The sequence below is a fragment of the Pelophylax lessonae genome (assembly GCF_965119305.1).
Source record: "Pelophylax lessonae genome assembly, chromosome: 2".
Taxonomy (NCBI): Eukaryota; Metazoa; Chordata; class Amphibia; order Anura; family Ranidae; genus Pelophylax; species Pelophylax lessonae.
In genome coordinates this window covers 421264641-421284014 of record NC_138769.1, presented here as the reverse complement: position 1 = coordinate 421284014, position 19374 = coordinate 421264641, and the positions used below count along the sequence as shown (strand labels likewise).

At 43.5% G+C, this 19374-nt stretch overlaps 1 protein-coding gene across 1 annotated transcript in view; it reads right to left on the bottom strand.

Moving 5' to 3' along the window:
• The window catches only part of HHLA2 (HHLA2 member of B7 family), a gene marked incomplete at its 3' end in the record, with an annotated part of 67786 nt that overhangs the window by 8070 nt on the left and 40342 nt on the right, over positions 1-19374 (bottom strand). The window contains exons 4-6 of the mRNA XM_082248102.1: positions 16425-16739; positions 14734-14982; positions 689-982 (exon numbers count right to left, since the gene is read on the bottom strand). Of these exons, the coding sequence (XP_082104228.1) occupies positions 689-982; positions 14734-14982; positions 16425-16739 (858 nt within the window). The remainder of the gene's footprint in view (positions 1-688; positions 983-14733; positions 14983-16424; positions 16740-19374) is intronic.

The following is a 19374-nucleotide window of genomic DNA, read 5'->3' as shown; positions in this document are numbered from 1 at the left end:
CTAGTGTCCTACTCCTGTATGGGGCAGTATACCCCAAAGGTTATGAATATCAGGAGCTGTGTCCGTCAATGAACATCAGAGAAATAGATTTTACGGTAAGTCAAAAATCCCATTTTTTATTGTAAATGTGAAAAAACAGTAAGGAATGAACAGGTATAATTTTTTTAAAAACAATGGTGTCCTGAGGTTTAGGTGTGTCTGTGAGACTTTTGATCATTGCACTGTAAGGCTGGCCATACATGTACAGATTTTTTTTAATAGATTCGACCATCCATGCTAAACAGCATAGATGGAGAATCTCCCCTGTTGGCTATTGTATGCGGACAGCCACCACACGCTGTAATCTGATCAGATAAAGTCACTTTTCAGCTGACAATTTTCCTCCTGAAGCCTACGACAAAAGTCAATTGAAAAAAAAGTTGATTCACTGAAGTTGGACAGGTGTATGGAGAATTTTGTGGTTACAAGGTCTGTGACATATGTATAGAGCAAGCTGGTTCCAGTTTTAAGTAGACTTCTTCTCAGTGTGCCCAAGGTGTTTTACAATACTCTCAATGCCTCGGCTCTCAGCACAGGTTTTCTTTAAAGGACAGCACAGACATTTTTTTTACAATGATCCATATGGTTAATATACTGTACATTTATGTAGTTATTTCACAAATAAGATAAAAGTAAAAGCCATCCTTACCTTTTGCATTTGTGATATTAACAGAGGTCAAAGCTATAAAAATTTCATCTGAAGTCCGGATCTCACAAATATAGTCTCCATTATCCTTAGCAGTGAGATTGGTTAAGTGCAGCCTGTATTTTTCCAATGTTTGTATTTTGCTTCTATAATCTTCTGCAATTACAGGCGAGGAACTGTTCACTGATGCCACAGGGACCTCTGTTGTATTTTTTCTTAAGTACAACCTAACTGACATTTCAGCATTCACAGTTTTACAATATCTGCATGAGCATTCAACATTGTCCTGCTCGGTTGCTGAGAAGAAACAAAGCATCAATAAAAAAAAACTTTTTATGGGTAACAAATAATCCCCACCGAACAAAAAAATATCAACATTTGACAAAAAATGTGATTCAGTAAGTCACAACTACAAACTTCTTATCCCAAATCATTTAAGCATGTCCACTGTTAATTACTTTAGCCATTTTTATTTGCTTGAATATTAATGGTACATATCCAATTCTGCTGTATATAAGCAGTATTTGGCCTATTTAATGTCATGTTAAGCTTTTCTTTATATTTGCACAGACTTGAAGCATTTTGCCAAAAAAATTGGATTTTTGTACTCTCCATAAAATCAATTTCTCTGACTTCATTGATGGACACAGCACTCTATTAATCATGACTATAGGGTTATATTGCCTTCTGCAGGAGTAGGACTAGGCAGAACAAAAAACTTAGCTACGCCCATGGGCCGTCCTCAGCTGGTATATAACCCTCTGCTATAGGTATTCATTGTAGTAGCAAGCAGTATTAGAAGTATCAAAACTCCATAGAGGGGTGAGTACTATGTCCATCAATGAACTCAGTGAAATGGATTTTACAGTGAGTACAAAAATCCCATTTTCTCTTTAGTTCATCGACGGACACAGCGCTCCTTAATCATGACTATAGGGACATCCAAAGCAGTGCCAAAAGGGAAAATAACCCAAGGCTAAACACAAGAGCCCTAACCGGGTCACAGAAGCTCAACCAGGACACACAGGAGCCCCATCTGAAATAAAAATTTTAAGAAAAACACCCCTCAAGAGGGAACAGCCCCTCTTAAACAGCAGCCTGCAAAGCCTAGCAGCCAAAAGAAGCATCCACAGATGCCAAAATATCTACTTTGTAGAATTTGATTAAAGTATGCACCAACGACCAAGTGGCCGCTTTGCAAACCTGAGATATTGACGCTTGATGATGGAAGGCCCAGGAAGTACCAAGCCCCTGAGTAGAATGCCCGGTGATAGGAAAACAAGGAACCAGACGTTTAAAAGAATAGGCCTGAGTCGCCATCTGTCTGATCCATCTAGAGATGATAGCTGAAGAAGCGGCCAGCCCTTTCCTTCGTCCTCGTGTAACCACAAAAAGCGTGTCTGACCTCCGAAAGGACTCCATGGCTGCCAGATACACCCGAATCGCTCAAACCACATCCAAGGTATTCAGAGCACATTCCTTGGGATGAGCCGGCTTGGGACACAAGGAATGCAACACAATGCCCTCATTCAAATGGAAGTCCGAGACAACCTTAGGTAGGAACGATGGACAGGGACGAAGAACCACCTTGTCTCTATGGACCACCAAATAGGGATGACAGGATAATGCCGCCAACTCTGACACCCTATGGGCCGATGTAATAGCCACCAAGAAAGCCAACTTCTGGGACAGGCAAGGGAATCTCCCTAATATTCTCAAATAGAGGTTTCTGGAGAACAGAGAGCACTACGTTTAAATCCCACGGTGGCAAAAGAGAGAAGCTGGCGGAACCAAATTTCAAACTCCCTGAATGAAGGTATGAACTAAAGAGTGTGTGGCTAGGTGTTGCTGAAAGAGGATTGCTAAGTAGGGATTGATTCAATGTTCGAGTCGCACTGTCAGGACTATTGGGGCTAAAAAGGAGTCATAGAAGACCCATACAGCCTAGCAGCCATTTTGTCATGGGGCGAATGAAAGTTCATTGTCTTTGAGACAATTTTAAAGTCTCAGCAAAGACTGTTTTTTTCTTCAAGCCATAAATAAAGAGGCCCCTTTTTGACATCACAGGTTCTAATGAGGGTGATGTCATTTTTGTCTGTCTGTATTTTAACAATGAACAAAAACATCAGTATATTTTTTTTTTAGGGCTCATTTAAAAATATGCCTGAGGAAACATTATTATGTGTAACAATTGTATTAGCAGCATTATTTTTTATATCATTGATATAGTAGGTATGAACTTTAAAAATATATAATGTTGGGTAGATATGTATACCATTTTCTTTTCTTATGTGTAAAGAACTAAATTATGTCTTGAACCAGATGACTTCACTTTTAAGGTATTTGAAGAAGGTTTGTGGTCATTATGGTCTCAGACTTATCCAAGCAAACGTATATCTTAAAGGGAGCTTCTATTCTTGACAGAAACTGAGGTGGTAGACGACTTAAGTCTCTTTCCTAGACTTAGGTCAAAAGGTTATCTTTGAGAAAATAATTAAATTAAATTCAATGTCCCAAACTTGTATGTAATCCAACAGTGCCCCCTATTGAACGTTCAAAGTTGTGTTAGAGTTATAGACATTTAGTGAATAAGCCTCCTTTTGAGGTATGTTTTCATATGGAAAACAAAATCCCCGCCTACATTTCCCATAGGATAAAGGTTTCATGTCAGTTAATGATGGGGGATGGGGGGGGGGGGGGAGAGAAGGGAACAGACCATGAAGGTAGTAGGTGCTCTGATAAAGTTCTGAAGCTGATGGGAGAAATTTGAAGCTGAGGCTACACAAACGTGACATCTCAGACAACAAGATTAAGTTTGTTTGTTAAAGTATATATTTCTATTTTTCCTACAGGCAATTCAATTGCCATATATATATATCTGACTGACCCATTTTTGTTTCTTATTAGCATCAAGATTTGAAATTGGATCATTCTAACTGCAGTTTGATTGGTCTAAATTTCTATCTTGGGAAATTTTAGGCTGATGTTAGTAAATGGGGCAGTTATGATGTATTTTTAATAATAGATTAACTTAATAGAAGTTTATTTTACCAAAGCTATCTGGACTTTTAACAAGTCTCAGTGCCTGGTGTAACAATTTTTGTCCATGCATTTCTTTTAAACATTGAGTTGTGAACATCTGTTGGCTGAGAGAAGTCACGTGTCAAATCTGTTAGATTTTGTTACCATCTTTTGTGTACTCATGGTAGGCTCTTGATCATATTCTAGAAGTTATGGGTTTTTGGTTACCTTGATATTCTATAATAGTATTCTTTGAGTACATTTCTCACATTACCTGTGTGATACATTTGATTGAATTTTGTTCCATGTTTGTGTTTATCATCTTTTTGACATTATTCTGCACTGAATTATTTAATAAATATATATATTTTTGCATAAAATTGTATTCTTCTCATCTTCAGGATAGTGCCACTTAAAACCATCTCGTATTTTTGTTGATTTATGGAAAGAAGTTAAGAATCTCCTTATTTACAGTTCTTTGCATAAATAGACACTGTATATCAAAGCAGTATAAACAACTAGGGGCGCCGGACTAGTGGTGGGTATGGGGGGGGGGTATTGTTTTTCACCTACACGTGTGGCGGTGTAGAGGCGCCGATTGGCAGCCTTCTGGGGGTCATCGGGGCGCAGAGCAATGCGCCCCGACACTCCCCACTTTTGTGATGTCCTGGCTGCGATTGGTCCAGACTCCAGCCTGGACCAATCACATAGGAGGACATGATTACCGGGGACCTGGTGACGTGAATGCGTGGGGGCGGTGCGTGCGCCAGTCCCGCCCGCCTGCTAGCAGAGAGGAGAGCTTCCCGTCCGCCAGCAGAGAGGACTCAGAGGAGAGCCACGCGAGAGAGTCCGCAACTCAGCATCGAATTCCATCCCTTCCGCATGCGAGAGTGACTCCGACTCCCGCCGCCGCCCCGGGGCCCGACGCAGGTCACCGCCCGGGACTGTGAGTGAGCTGAGTCGACCGACCGAGGTAAATGTTCAAGTGATGCCTCGGGGGGGGGGGGGGGCGGCGGCCCAAACACTGTCACTGACACAGTACTGTCTACTTTGAAGGGGGCACGCACGCTGGTCTCTGCATTGAAAGGGGGCATGTATACTGGTCACTACATTGAGGGGCATGTATACTGGTCACTTCATTGAGGGGCATGTATGCTGGTCACTACATTGAGGGGCATGTATGCTGGTCACTACATTGAGGGGCATGTATGCTGGTCACTACATTGAGGGGCATGTATGCTGGTCACTACATTGAGGGGCATGTATGATGGCCACTACATTGAGGGGCATGTATGCTGGTCACTACATTGAGGGGCAAGAATGCTGGTCACTACATTGAGAGGCATGTATGCTGGTCACTACATTGAGAGGCATGTATGCTGGTCACTACAATGAGGGGCATGAATGCTGGTCACTACATTGAGGGGCATGTATGCTGGTCACTACATTGAGGGGCATGTACTGCGGTCACTACATTGAGGGGCATGTATACTGGTCACTACATTGAGGGGCATGTACGCCGGTCACTACATTGAGGGGCATGTATGCTGGTCACTTCATTGAGGGGCATGTATACTGGTCACTACATTGAGGGGCATGTATACTGGTCACTTCATTGAGGGGCATGTATGCTGGTCACTACATTGAGGGGCATGTATGCTGGTCACTACATTGAGGGGCATGTATGCTGGTCACTACATTGAGGGGCATGTATGATGGTCACTACATTGAGGGGCATGTATGCTGGTCACTACATTGAGGGGCAAGAATGCTGGTCACTACATTGAGAGGCATGTATGCTGGTCACTACATTGAGAGGCATGTATGCTGGTCACTACAATGAGGGGCATGAATGCTGGTCACTACATTGAGGGGCATGTATGCTGGTCACTACATTGAGGGGCATGTACTGCGGTCACTACATTGAGGGGCATGTATACCGGTCACTACATTGAGGGGCATGTACGCCGGTCACTACATTGAGGGGCATGTATGCTGGTCATTACATTGAGGGGCATGTATACTGGTCACTACATTGAAAGGGGGCATGTATACTGGTCACTACATTGAAAAGGGCATGTATGCTGGTCACTGCATTGAAAGGGGGCATGTATGCTGGTCACTGCATTGAATGGGGGCATGTATACTGGTAACTACATTGAATGGGGGCATGTATACTGGTCACTACATTGAAAGGGGGCATGTATACTGGTCACTACATTGAAAGGGGGCATGTATACTGGTCACTACATTGAAAGGGGGCATGTATGCTGATCACTACATTGAAAGGGGGCATGTATACTGGTCACTACATTGAAGGGGGCATGTACGCTGGTCACTGCATTGAAAGGCGGCATGTACGCTGGTCACTGCATTGAAAGGGGGCATGTACGCTGGTCACTGCATTGAAAGGGGGCCTGTACTGTGGGGTTTGTGCTAGGGGGCCTGTACTGTGGGATTAGTGCTAGGGGATCTATACTGTGGGGTTTGTGCTAGGGGGCCTGTACTGTGGGGTTTGTGCTAGGGGGTCTGTACTGTGGGATTAGTGCTAGGGGGTCTGTACTGTGGGATTAGTGCTAGGGGGCCTGTACTGTGGGGTTTGTGCTAGGGGGCCTGCACTGTTGGATTAGTGCTAGGGGGTCTGTACTGTGGGGTTTGTGCTAGGGGGCCAGTACTGTGGGGTTTGTGCTAGGGGTCTGTACTGTGGGATTAGTGATAGGGGGGTCTGTACTGTGGGGTTTGTGCTAGGGGGCCTGTACTGTGGAGTTTGTGTTAGGGGGCCTGTACTGTGGGGTTTGTGCTAGGGGGTCTGTACTGTGGGGTTTGTGCCACTCTCAGTCAGTGTATCCCCTAATAGGGTGTCTCTCACAGTATATCCCATAATAGGGCCCCTGCTCCCTATTATGGGATATACTAGTACTGACCCCTTAATATGTGATATATTGGGAGAATTTGTTCACGCAAGCAAAATAAAGGGGACAAAATGGGTGGAGTCTATAAGGGGTGGGGCTTCTGAGAAATGGGAGGGGTCAAAATGGAAGGGCGGGGTCTTGCGCACCACCATCTTAAAACTTCACCAGCCGCCACTGAGTATAAACATTCTGACAGCACATACGTTCGACTTGAACATCGGGTGTTCGCTGAACAGATGAACTAACGGGGTGCTCGGCGGGAAGTTTGCCCACCGACGAGCGTCCCGTAATGCACTGTGATCTCCCAGTGCATTGATTGCTAATTGGCCAAAGCATGCACCTGACCTGTATGATTTGGCCAATCACAGCACAATGTAATGTGAGAGCCATGATTGGCCAAAGGTAGGGTGCCTTTGGCCAATCATGGCTCAGGGGCACCCCACACTATATAAGGCTGCTTACAGGACAGCCCTGTGTAGTGTGTTAGTGGAGATTAGGCAGGGTAGACAGTGGATTGTGTGTTCAGTCAGTTTAGTGCAGTCAGTGTAGTGTAGTGCTGTGCTGTGCTGTGATTCTTGCGTAAAACAGTGGTGCCACTGAAGTGTTGGTGTATACAAGATGTCTTTGTCACCCCACTGATCCCAATTTTACTTTCATTGATATTTAATTTTTTTTTGCAGCATCAGGTTCTGTTGTGGCATTATTAGTACTCCCCCATCTGTGTAGCAGGTGCTATTCCTTCTACGTCAGCAGTGGTTTTCTTTTTTTTTTGTGGCGCAGTCACACTAAATTCTTGAGGCATAATTGCTGTCCCCCCTTCTGCGTCTCAGGTGCTATTTCTTCTGTGTCAGCAGTGGTTTTCTTCTTTTGTTGTGGCGCAGCAGCACTAATAATATTTAGGGAGTAATTGCCTTCCCCCCTTCTGCGTCGCTGGTGCTATTCCGTCTGCGTCAGCAGTGGTTTTCTTTTTTTCTGCAGCTGCACTAAAAACATTTAGGCCATAATTTCTGTTCCTCCATCCTGCATGAGCAGTGGTTCCCTTTTTTTTTTTTTTTTCTGGCTTTAATTTTTTCTTTATTAAAAAAAACTATATTATATATATATATATATATATATATATATGAGAAGAGAGCCCATGTTTGCGACGAGGCTCCTTCCCTTTCCTAGACTGTGGAAGGAAGGTACTCTCCCCCCCGTGAGACCCTTAATGATGTCATACATTGTAGCCCCAAACAGACAGTTACCTGAAAAGGGCAGTTCGATGAGAGCTTTCTTAAAGGCTTGGTCTGCAGACCCATTTTTAAGCCATAGAACGCGCCTAATCACTACTGCTGAAACGGAGAGCTTGAACAGCACGGGAGATCAACGTAAGCAGAGGGAACCTGCTCATTCCCCAGACCCTGGTGCAAAAGTTTGGTCCATTCAGTTAGTGTCTGAGAAACCAGGGCTGAGGCCTGGACCAGTCGCATTGACGAACCTACCATAGTATACATACTGCGTGCCACCGACTCCGCTTTCCTACCGGCCGGGTCCCTAAAGGATGGGGGAATCCTCTATTGGGATCATGGTTGCTTTATTCAACCTGGAATCAGGAGGGTCTACCACCGGTGGACTGGTCCGTTTTTTTTTAAAGTGATTGCTCAAAACGGTAACGTACTCCTTCTAAACAAATCTGTCAAAATAAGAAAGATATCGCAACACCTTGGCTGTACGTCTTGTGTGTCCTGAAAGGGACAGCCACGTACCTGGCCACATTAGCCACATCATCCATCTTTAAAACCTCGTACTGCAGTAATAAGTGTGTTCGCCAGCATTTGCTGCTGCGACCGTGGAGGAGTCATCCTCACTATCGAACAGATCAGGGAGCGTGATATCAAGTCCCACTGGACAGGCCACGTCCACGGCAGCAACAGACTCAGAATCAGATGGGACAGACTGAGCAGGATAAGGCAGAGGACGATTCTTGCTAAAGCTGGATACACACTATCCAACTTTTGTGGTTAGATTTCCTTCAGATTTACCTTTTCTATGTAGTGCAAGGGCCTGCCAGATTGCATACAAATTGAAAGTGTTTAGGTTTGACCTCATATTATATGGTTTTGGTAAGTCTAAAGGAAAAAGTCTTCAGAAAAGACACGTCACTTCCACCCCGTTATACAAGGACTGTAGAGCCGCTGTCAGGGCATCAATGGAGAGCTGGGGTTCCGAAAGACCTGGCGCCTCCATGAGGGGGGATATCAGTCAGAAGGTGTGACCTTGAGGCTCCATAGCATAAGGGAGACCCCGCAGCAACAAAAGTTTTGGCACCACTATGGACCCCCACACTCAGGGCACTTGCAGAGAGAGGAGCGCTCTATGTTTGGACCCAGCAGCTCGCCATGTGTGCCAGCCGTCCCTAGATTCATGGAAGAGGAGGGCCCTGAGCCCAGGCACTGCCAAGCAGCTTCAGCCATCTCCAGCGTCACATCGGACCAAGGGAAAATGGCCGACGTGACGTCATGGACTACACAAACATGGCCGTCAACCGAAGACCAAACAGAACTAAGGGAAAATGGCCGCCTTACCATCACGGACTATGAAAACATGGCCACTGGCCACTGCCAAATGCTGCTGCAGACTGTCTGAGAGGCACCCAGGAGTCTCCGCTGCGCCCTCTGCACGTGGACCCCAACCAGACCTCCAGGTACTGCACCCCATACTGCCAAGGCAGAGCATACACAACTACATGAGCCTCACAGAGGGGGGATAGAGGGAAGACGCCCAGGTGTCTCCGCTGTGCTCTCTGCACTGGGACCCCCACCAGACCCCAAGTACTGAACTCCATACTGCCAAGGCAGGCATACATCACCAAATGAGCCTCGCAGAGGGAGGATGGAGGGGAGATGGGGAAAAAATCCCAGGTTAATTGAGGGATTAGGATGGGAGGAGGGAACCTCCAGGCAGGTCCATCCATCCCTGGAGAGTACCTGCATCCACCCCACCCCACACAAAGAAGCAGAGGGGGGAATGTACTTACCCTCTCCATGGATGCGGGCATCAATCTAGAAAGAAGCTCTCACCACTGAAGTAGGGGGCTGTTGGTCAGGGGGATGCTGCAACTTATATATATGCGACCCTGCAAGATGTGTAACTTGTGGGCCAGCCTCCGTCCTGTTAAAGCTATGTTGCGGCCGACGTAGCGTGTAGCTGTGGTCTGCACGCATTTGCTGGCTGGACTGGGATGACCACTGGATCTAGATTATCCAGCCCATCACACATCCCTGTAGTTGATTGTAGATCTCCCAGGAGAAAAAAGCATAAATTGCTAGGACCAAAAGATCCCGGAAGGGAGCCTAGGTCTTTACTCCTGACTAGACAGAAACAAACTGAATACCTATAGCAGAGAGGGGGTTTTATACCAGCTGAGGACGGCCCATGGATGTAGCTAAGTTTTTTGTTCTGTCTAGTCCTTCTTTTGCAGGAAGCCACATAACCCTATAGTCATGAATAATGGAGCATGTGCGTGGAAGCTGCCTATTTGCGGCACGGGCTCTGAAGGTCCGGCACGGTAAGCGCGCCAATAACATCATCGGCTGTATGCACTCTGAATATCTCCTCAACTGTGCAAGTTTAGGAGATATTTACAGTACCTACAGGTGAAGCCCTATTATAGGCTTACCTGTGGTACAAGTGGTGTAACAAAATTTACAACCACTTTAATACCTAACATGCTGTCATGCTTGGTCCCCTCTAACCTGAACTCAACCTGACAGGTCTTCTAAAAAAAAAACTAAGCAGGATTCTGAGTTTTATGCCCTATGTTCTGGTGGTTAAAAGAAACTTGCCAGGACTTCTATATGGGAACAGGCATTGCCCACTTGCCAGTGAGCATACAAGCTGTGGAGATTTCAACCTTGATTCATCATTTAGTGAATCACTGACCTAGAGCAAGCATGCAAACTGATGACATTGAAACTGAACTGCATATTTCATTCAGGCCAGTGATTGATTTAGTAGGAATGCAAGGATGACAACCTGGAGTTTGTACTTTCAAAAAGTAGGGAATAACTCCTATAACTAAGAAACATAATATGCAGCGCTATACAGTGTCCAATCACGAGTGAGTTAAAAAATAATCATAAATAAATATGAATAAAGTTCAGTCCAACAGTTACTAAATGTCCTCATATGCTTTCACACTGATTACCAGTGAAATAAGGGGACAATATATAGTGTCTTCCAGTGATCCAAAATGTTCAAAAAATAAATTAAATTAGTCTAAAGTGTAATAAACAAAAAACATTTCATAAAGACGTTGAATACTCTTCCTATGTTCCAGCCAGCTGGATTCAAGACTCACCAGAGATCCTGGCTGCTCAATAAAGTGTCGCAAACACGCATATACAGTATAGCGCCAATCCCAGAAAGGCTCGTAAATTCTAAACTCCAAAGATCTGGAATTCCAGGTGCATCTAAAGGAAGAAAATCATATAGTGTGATATTGTATAAATAAATGATGACAATCACACCCTTAAAAAACGTGCACACCAAACACCGGCCTCCACCCACATGCAGTGTACACTCTCCACTGTAAATGCTGCCATCTAGCAATATAGGTATTGTGGATGGTAACTGCAGGCATCGATCTGGAGTCACTCTGAACACCTCTTACTTCCTCCCAGGGATAATACTCCGTTTACAGTTCACCGAACACCATAGGCAATAAAACAAGAAGTGCTATACAGTGCAATATTTATTGTAAACCATAACAGGAGTACATATGTAAAATCCTAACAAACAATGTTAAAAACAAGCAACCAAAACACTTACATCAAACGCCAGCACAATCTCCGCTCTATGTTTTTGCACAAACGTGCATCCTGGGGCCTCAGAATGCATGGGGTGGAGCTTGTAGCATGATGTCACATTGCTACAACAGAGGTCCGGGTGACGGCATTCATGTACGTGTTTTGGTGGCTTGTTTTTAACCTTGTTTGTGAGGATTTTACATACAGTATGTACTCGTGTTGCGGTTTACAATAAATATTGCACTATATGGCACTTTCTTGTATTATTGCCTATGGTGTTCGGTGAACTGTAAACTGGGTATTACGCCTGGGAGGAAGTAAGAGGTATTCAGAGTGACCCCAGATCGATGCATGCAGTTACCATCCACATTACCTATATTTCTGTACAGTATCTGGCAGCATATACGCCAGTGAATGCGCACTGCATGTGGTTGGAGGTCGGTGTTTTGTGTGCATGTTTCACACAGAGTGATATCAAATGCACAAGGGTGTGATTGTAATCATTTATTTATATAATATCACACTATATGATTTTCTTCCTTTGGCTGCACCTTGAGTTCCAGATCTTTGGAGTCTAGGACTTACGAGTGGAGACACCAACCTTTCTGGTATTGTTGTACTGTATATGCGTGTTTGCAGCACTTAATTGAGCAGCCAGGATCTCTGGTGAGTCTTTAATCCAGCTGGCTGGAAAATAGGAAGAATATCCAAAGTCTTTATGAAATGGATTTTGTTTATTACACTTTAGAGCAGCCTTTTTCAACCAGGGTGCCCATGCACCCTTGGCTGCCTTGAGGTTTCTTAAGCGGTGCCTTGGCAAAATGCCTAAAAATTGCCCAAAAAAGGTATACAAGCCAGCAGATGGATCAAGCCTACCTTTCAGTTACACAAAGCCACAGGCTTGTATTGTGCACTATTTCAACCTTCCAGCCACCGGCGTCCTAACAACCAGTGATGTCATCAGTGTTGAAAAAAAGGGTTGTGATCGCCTGCACAGCATCCTTATTTAACCCTCCTCTGCCCCTCTCCATCCACACTGGGGTCACATTAGCTGATTGATGGAGAGAAGCTGAGGGAGAGGAGAAAACACCAGAATACTAGTCAGTACTCATGTGCAAAAGTGTATTTGCTTTGAAAGAATAAATCACCTCTAATGGTGGGTGTCCTATGTATGTCCATGCTGCTGCATTATGTAAAACTATTAGAATAGTTTTTTACATTTTAGAATGGGGTGCTTTGAGACTGTCCATAATTTTAAAGGGTGCCTTGAGCCTGTCCATAATTTTAAAGGGTGCCTTGAGCCTGTCCATAATTTTAAAGGGTGCCTTGACTGAAAAAAGGTTGAGTAACACTGCTTTAGACTCATTAAGTTGGCTTGCAAAAGCCAACTTACTGATATTGTATTTAAACTTATTATTATTCTTCTTATGTTTATGGCCGCAAAATTTTTGGACACTAACTCCTCCTAGACCGTTCAAGCTACATACTCCAAACTCGGCACAGACCTTCATACTGTTCTGACTCAGTGTGCTATATCTTTTCAGACTGGTTTGAGTTACGGTTTTCCTAAAAATGAAAATTAAAAACCCAAAAAATGCCCATAGACTTTCATTGACAGGATGTTCAGATGACCCAAGCTCCAAATCCCATTAGACTCAATCAAGCTTTGATGCTAATCCATTTAAACTCATTCAAACTCATCTAATCTATCTATCTATCGATCGATCTTCAAACCTTTTCGATCGATCTTCACACCTTTTCGATCGATCGATCGAAAAGGTTTGAAGATCGATCGATCGAAAAGGTTTGAAGATCGATCGATCGAAAAGGTTTGAAGATCGATCGATCTTCAAACCTTTTCGATCGATCGATCTTCAAACCTTTTCGATCGATCGATCTTCAAACCTTTTCGATCGATCGATCTTCAAACCTTTTCGATTGATCTTCAAACCTTTTCGATCGATCTTCAAACCTTTTCTATCTATCGATCAAACATCAAACCTTTTCTATCTATCGATCGATCTTCCAACCTTTTCTATCTATCGATCGATCTTCAAACCTTTTCTCTCCATCGATCGATCTTCAAACCTTTTCTATCGATCGATCTTCAAACCTTTTCTATCGACCGATCGATCTTCAAACCTTTTCTATCGATCGATCTTCAAACCTTTTCGATCGATCGATCTTCAAACCTTTTCGATCGCAAACCTTTTCTATCTATCGATCGATCTTCAAACCTTTTCTATCGATCGATCGATCTTCAAACCTTTTCTATCAATCGATCGATCTTCAAACCTTTTCGATCGATCGATCGATCTTCAAACCTTTTCGATCGATCGATCGATCTTCAAACCTTTTCTATCGATCGATCTTCAAACCTTTTCTATTGATCGATTGATCTTCAAACCTTTTCTATCGATCGATCTTCAAACCTTTTCTATCTATCGATCGATCTTCAAACCTTTTCTATCTATCGATCGATCTTCAGACCTTTTCTATCGAACGATCGATCTTCAAACCTTTTCTATCGATCAATCGATCTTCAAACCTTTTCAAACGATCGATCGATATTCAAACCTTTTCGATCGATCGATCTTCAAACCTTTTAGATAGATCGATCGATCTTCAAACCTTATCGATCGATTGATCTTCAAACCTTTTCGATCGATTGATCTTCAAACCTTTTCGATCGATCGATCCTCAGACCTTTTCTATCGAACGATCGATCTTCAAACCTTTTCTATCGATCGATCGATCTTCAAACCTTTTCTATCTATCGATCGATCTTCAAACCTTTTCTATCGATCGATCTTCAAACCTTTTCTATCGATCGATCTTCAAACCTTTTCTTTCTATTGATCGATCTTCAAACCTTTTCGATCGATCGATCTTCAAACCTTTTCTATCGATCGATCGATCTAAACTTTTCAAACTTTCTGGTCAAGCTTTCTCAAGCCAACTTAAAGTTTGTCTCGACGAACTTTTTTTTCTAGTTTCATTTGTTTTTTGAACATTTTGGATCACTGGAAGACACTATATCTTGTCCCCTTATTCTTGCTGGTAATCAGTGTGAAAGCCTTTGAGGACATTTACTAACTGTTGGACTGCACTTTATTCATATTTATTTATAATTATTTTTTAACTCACTTGTGATTGGGCACTGTATAGCGCTGCGTATAATGTTTCTTTGTCACTAGAAGGTTTTAGTATATTGCCTTTTTTCCTAGTGGCTATATATTATTGGGGTGTTTAGTGCTGACTATCTTTTTGTTTAAACTCCTATCACTGCTCCAGTCTCTAAATTCAGCACTATATTGGCAATACATACCATTTGTTTGCCACATGCCGGTCCAGGTGTTTTGAATCACAGAATGTCTTATAATGCATTTGTATGAGTTAGGGTTTCTTGTTAGACTACAGGAAGAACATGAACTGGGGTTGCCAGTATTTTCCTGTATTTTGTGGTTCTCCTCATACCATTCTATAGTGACAGTATCAGCAGGATAGACACGATCTGCATAGCACTTCAGCTTTGGCACATTATGGTCTAGTGTATATTCGATTGAGTGTCCAAAGTCTGTAAAACACATATAGATGAACATGATGTATTAGCAGTCACATTATTACATGGAACATAATCCCTAGATCTCAACGATTTATTGGTTTCCAATACTTCTGTAAGATATTATTTTTTTTTTTGTTTCACTAAACATCTGCAAGGCCCAACCAATTTGTGGATGAAAATTCTGTATACTTTTAAACATATACAAGAATTTTTATATACAGGAAAATCTGGTATATATTTTTTTTTTTTAATATGCAAACCAGATCATTCTCTTTGTTCCTCCCAATGCCTCCCACTCCTAGTTCCTTTGTCTCCCATGCGTGTCTTCAGGGCTTCTCCGGAGCCTCTCTCATCCTTTGGAATTCCCTACCCTAAATTGTCTGACTATCTCCTACTCTGTCCACTTTTATGCATTCCCCTTAAAACTTTTCTCTTCACAGAAGTCTAGCCTACCCTGCCTCCAACTCACAACTGTACATTTTTTTTTCTCTATCAGCTCATTTCCCACAGTTATTACCTTTTGTAACACTTGGCTCTCCCTTTTGCATTGTAAGATCTACTGAGCAGGGCCCTCTGATTCCTCCTGTATTGAATTACATTGTAACTGTACAGTCTGCCCTTGTTGTTGTAAAGCGCTGTTGTACAAACTATTGATGTTATATAAAGCTTGTATAATAATAATAATAATATATTCCATGTGGAGAAAATGCAGGAATTTAATGCTAGAACAGATATAAGCTTGAAACCCGCCATTTGTCTGCTGCTTCATTCCTCTGCTATCAGCATGTGTCATTTCTGACAAATTTCCCTGACACCAAGAGAAAAAAAGGTGACAGGGGAGGGACTTCCAGCAGACTGACAGTCTCCGCTCTGTTCCTGTGTGGAGGGGTGTGTGTCCATTCCCTTCAATCAGCTCTCAGAGCTCTCCTCTCCCCTTTCAGTTCTCTGACCCCTTTTTTCTGAACTCTCAGACAAGCTTATAAACTCTGTAGAGAAGAGAAGACTACAGATAGACAGGTACAACTTATGTAGGAGAATTTTTTCTTCTCCTTGTATCACCTGAGGACAGTCACTTCACTGGTTATATGTAAGGGTTTACAACCACTTTTACTAGGTGTGCATGTGTATTAGACATAAACTTGAGTGTCCTTCAAACCCATCTCTAGCCAAACTTCGAACTTGTGCTCTTTTTTACTCCAGTGAGCTGTGGGCCGTGTAGTTTCTACCCTATAGCTCATGTAAACAAAGAAACGAGTTGTGGGGCGTGAATGACTGGACCCGCAGCTCATATGAGTTAAAAAAAGAGCGCAAATTTGGGTTCGGGTAGAGAGGAGTATGGAGGACAACTGAGCCCATCTCTAGTTTGTATCACAGAGGCTGATGAGAATAGTAGAATACTGAGCTGTGACACACACTTTTTGTACTTATTCTGGTTGAAGTTCAATATTTCTTACCTGCAACATTTAATTTCACTTTTTCTTCTTTGTTTTCTGTTTTTGTTCCTACATAGCAGGAATAAGTGTTTTCATCAACTTCTTGCAAATCTCTTAGTTGAAGGGAAGCATTCCCATTTGCCAGTTCACTTAGGATCAATGAAGTTCGTCCTTTGTAGCTTTCGTTTTGTGTCTCCAATCTGTCCTGATCTTGATAGTAACTGTGCACTAATTTAGCTTCATCATTTGCAATGGTCCAGTGAATGACAACCTCTTCCCCCGGATTAAAGAAACATGGTATAGTGACATATTTATGTAGTTCACCCCAAACTGCTGCTGTAAAGAGAATAAGTAAATGTTCAGACAGTGCTTGCTCAAGCATAAACTGATGGATAATACGGCAACAGTGAATACTGTGAAATACAACTGTAATGGTGAAACCAATCAATATTAATAATTGCTATAAAGTGACAAATATAAAAACATAATACAAAAAAATGTTTTATAGTGAAAAAAATGGATTTTTGTAAAATCTTACCGTAAAATCCTTTTCTCTTAGCTCATTGACAGACATAGTCCTCGGTGATACAGCACCTTCGGGTTATGTTGCCTCCACAGGAGCAGGACTAGACAGGAAATTAAAAAGCTCTGGCCACACCCTAGGGGCAGTCCCAGAGGGTATATCCTCTCTCTCTCTGCCTCAGCAAATCAGTTATGTGAAAAAGCAGTCTTTAGAGATTTTAACCCAACCCAACTCAAAAAACAGAGGGGCGGGGACTACGTCTGTCAATGAGCTAAGAGAAAAGGATTTTACGGTAAGATTTTACAAAAATCCATTTTTCTCTAGCGCTCATTGACAGACGTAGTCCTCGGTGATACACCACCTTCGGGACGTCCCAGAGCAGTATCACAAATGAGGGGTGGGAAAATGAAAATCAAATCCCAATCTAGAAGGCCCAACCGGTGCCAACCAGAAGTTTACAATGCTCATCCTTATGATGAGACTCAACAAAAAAGAGAAAAATTTTTTTCAAACAGAAAAAACCCTCGAAGTAGACCACCGGTCTCCTCAAATTGCGGCCTGCAAAACCTTGCGGCCAAATGAGGCATCCGCCGATGCCGTCACATCAATTTTATAGAATTTTGTAAAGGTATGTACCGACGACCAGGTGGCCGCCTTACATACCTGGACCACTGACGCCTGATGGCGAAAGGCCCAGGAAGTACTGAGCGCTCGAGTGGAGTGCGCCTTAACAGGAAACGGAGGACTCTGACCCTTAATAGAATAAGCCTGTACCACCGTTAGTCTAATCCATTTGGCAATGGTCGCGGCAGATGCAGGCAAACCCTTTCTGGGGCCATCCGTGATCACAAAAAGTGAATCCGTCTTACGGAATGATTCCGTAGCTTTCAGGTATACCCTGATTGCCCGAACCACATCTAAGGAATGCAACGCATGTTCCCGATGATGCTTGGGCTGAGGACACAAGGAAGGTAGTACAATATCTTCATTCAGATGAAAATCTGAAACCACCTTAGGAAGAAAAGATGGCTTAGGATGAAGTACTACCTTATCCCTATGAATCACTAGGTATGGGGACTGGCATGATAATGCAGCCAGTTCTGACACCCTGCGAGCAGAAGTAATAGCCACCAAGAAGGCCACCTTCTGGGATAAAGTAAGCAAGGGAATCTCCCTGATGTTTTCAAAGGGAGGTTTCTGTAGAACCGACAAAACCAAATTAAGATCCCAGGGCGGTAAGGGCGCGCGGACTGGTGGAGCCAGGTGCCGCACCCCCTGGATGAAATTCCGCACCAAAGACTTGGTAGCTAAAGGTTTCTGAAAGAAGATTGCTAATGCTGAAACTTGACCCTTGATGGTGCTCAAGGCTAGCTTCTGCTCAACCCCTTGTTGCAAAAAGGCCAATATTCGAGTCACCGAATAGGTACGTGGAGGAAATCCTAAAGATTCGCACCACGCAATATAAGTCTTCCATGTGTGATAATAGACCTTGCTGGAAGTCGCTTTCCTTGCTTTAATAAGGGTAGGAATGACTGAAGTAGACAAACCTCTGTCCTTCAGTACTTGGGTCTCAATGGCCAGGCCATTAAAACCAGCGACTGTAAAGCATGATGGTAAATTGGTCCTTGAGACCACAGACACTCCCTGAGACGAAGTTCCCACGGAACGTCTGCGACTAGCATGTCCAAGTCGGCCAGGCCGGCTTGAGGAGGCCAGCCTAGAATTTCTAGGACCACTGGCGCTGATAGAATTTGAACCAGGCGTCCCTAGAGGTATCTGGCCCCCGACCATCCGAGAAAGTCTGGTCGTTTTCTGTTCCCACACATTTATCAGATACCTGATAGTTATCAGGAAGGGTGATCTTTTCTGGTTGAACCTCAGGGACCGAAGTCACCCGACTAGAGGCTTCTTGGCCTATCTGGTCAACCAGATCCGATTCCTGCGAGGTATAGGGACTAATCTTAGGAAAAGGTAAAGGAAAAGATCTATTCAGGGAACGGTGACTACCGCTTCCTGTAGTACTTAAATGTTGTAAGGGAAGAATCGCACCGGTAGTAGTAGTTGATGCTCGATCTAATGTCCTGAATACCGGTGAAAACGTCCCCCCACCCTGAAACCGGGTGGGGGCGCACCTTCAGGCTGTGTACTCCATTGCTTCGGGTTTGGCTGGGTTGGTCCTCTGCTTGTCCGACCAGCCCTTCTTGAACCCTCCTGGAGGAGTCTTGCCTTTCCCGCTTGTACCAGCCGGGCGCCCTTTATGGGCGGTAAAGAAAGGTCCTCGCTTGTTGCGAGGTCCCTTAGCTTTAGCAGCCTGTGGCAAAAAAGTGCTCTTGCCCCCAGTGGCATCCTTAATGATTTCATCTAGGTTGGCCCCAAATAGACGATTCCCCTGAAAAGGGAGATTTGTCAAGGTCTTTTTGGAACCTAGGTCAGCTGACCAGCATTTTA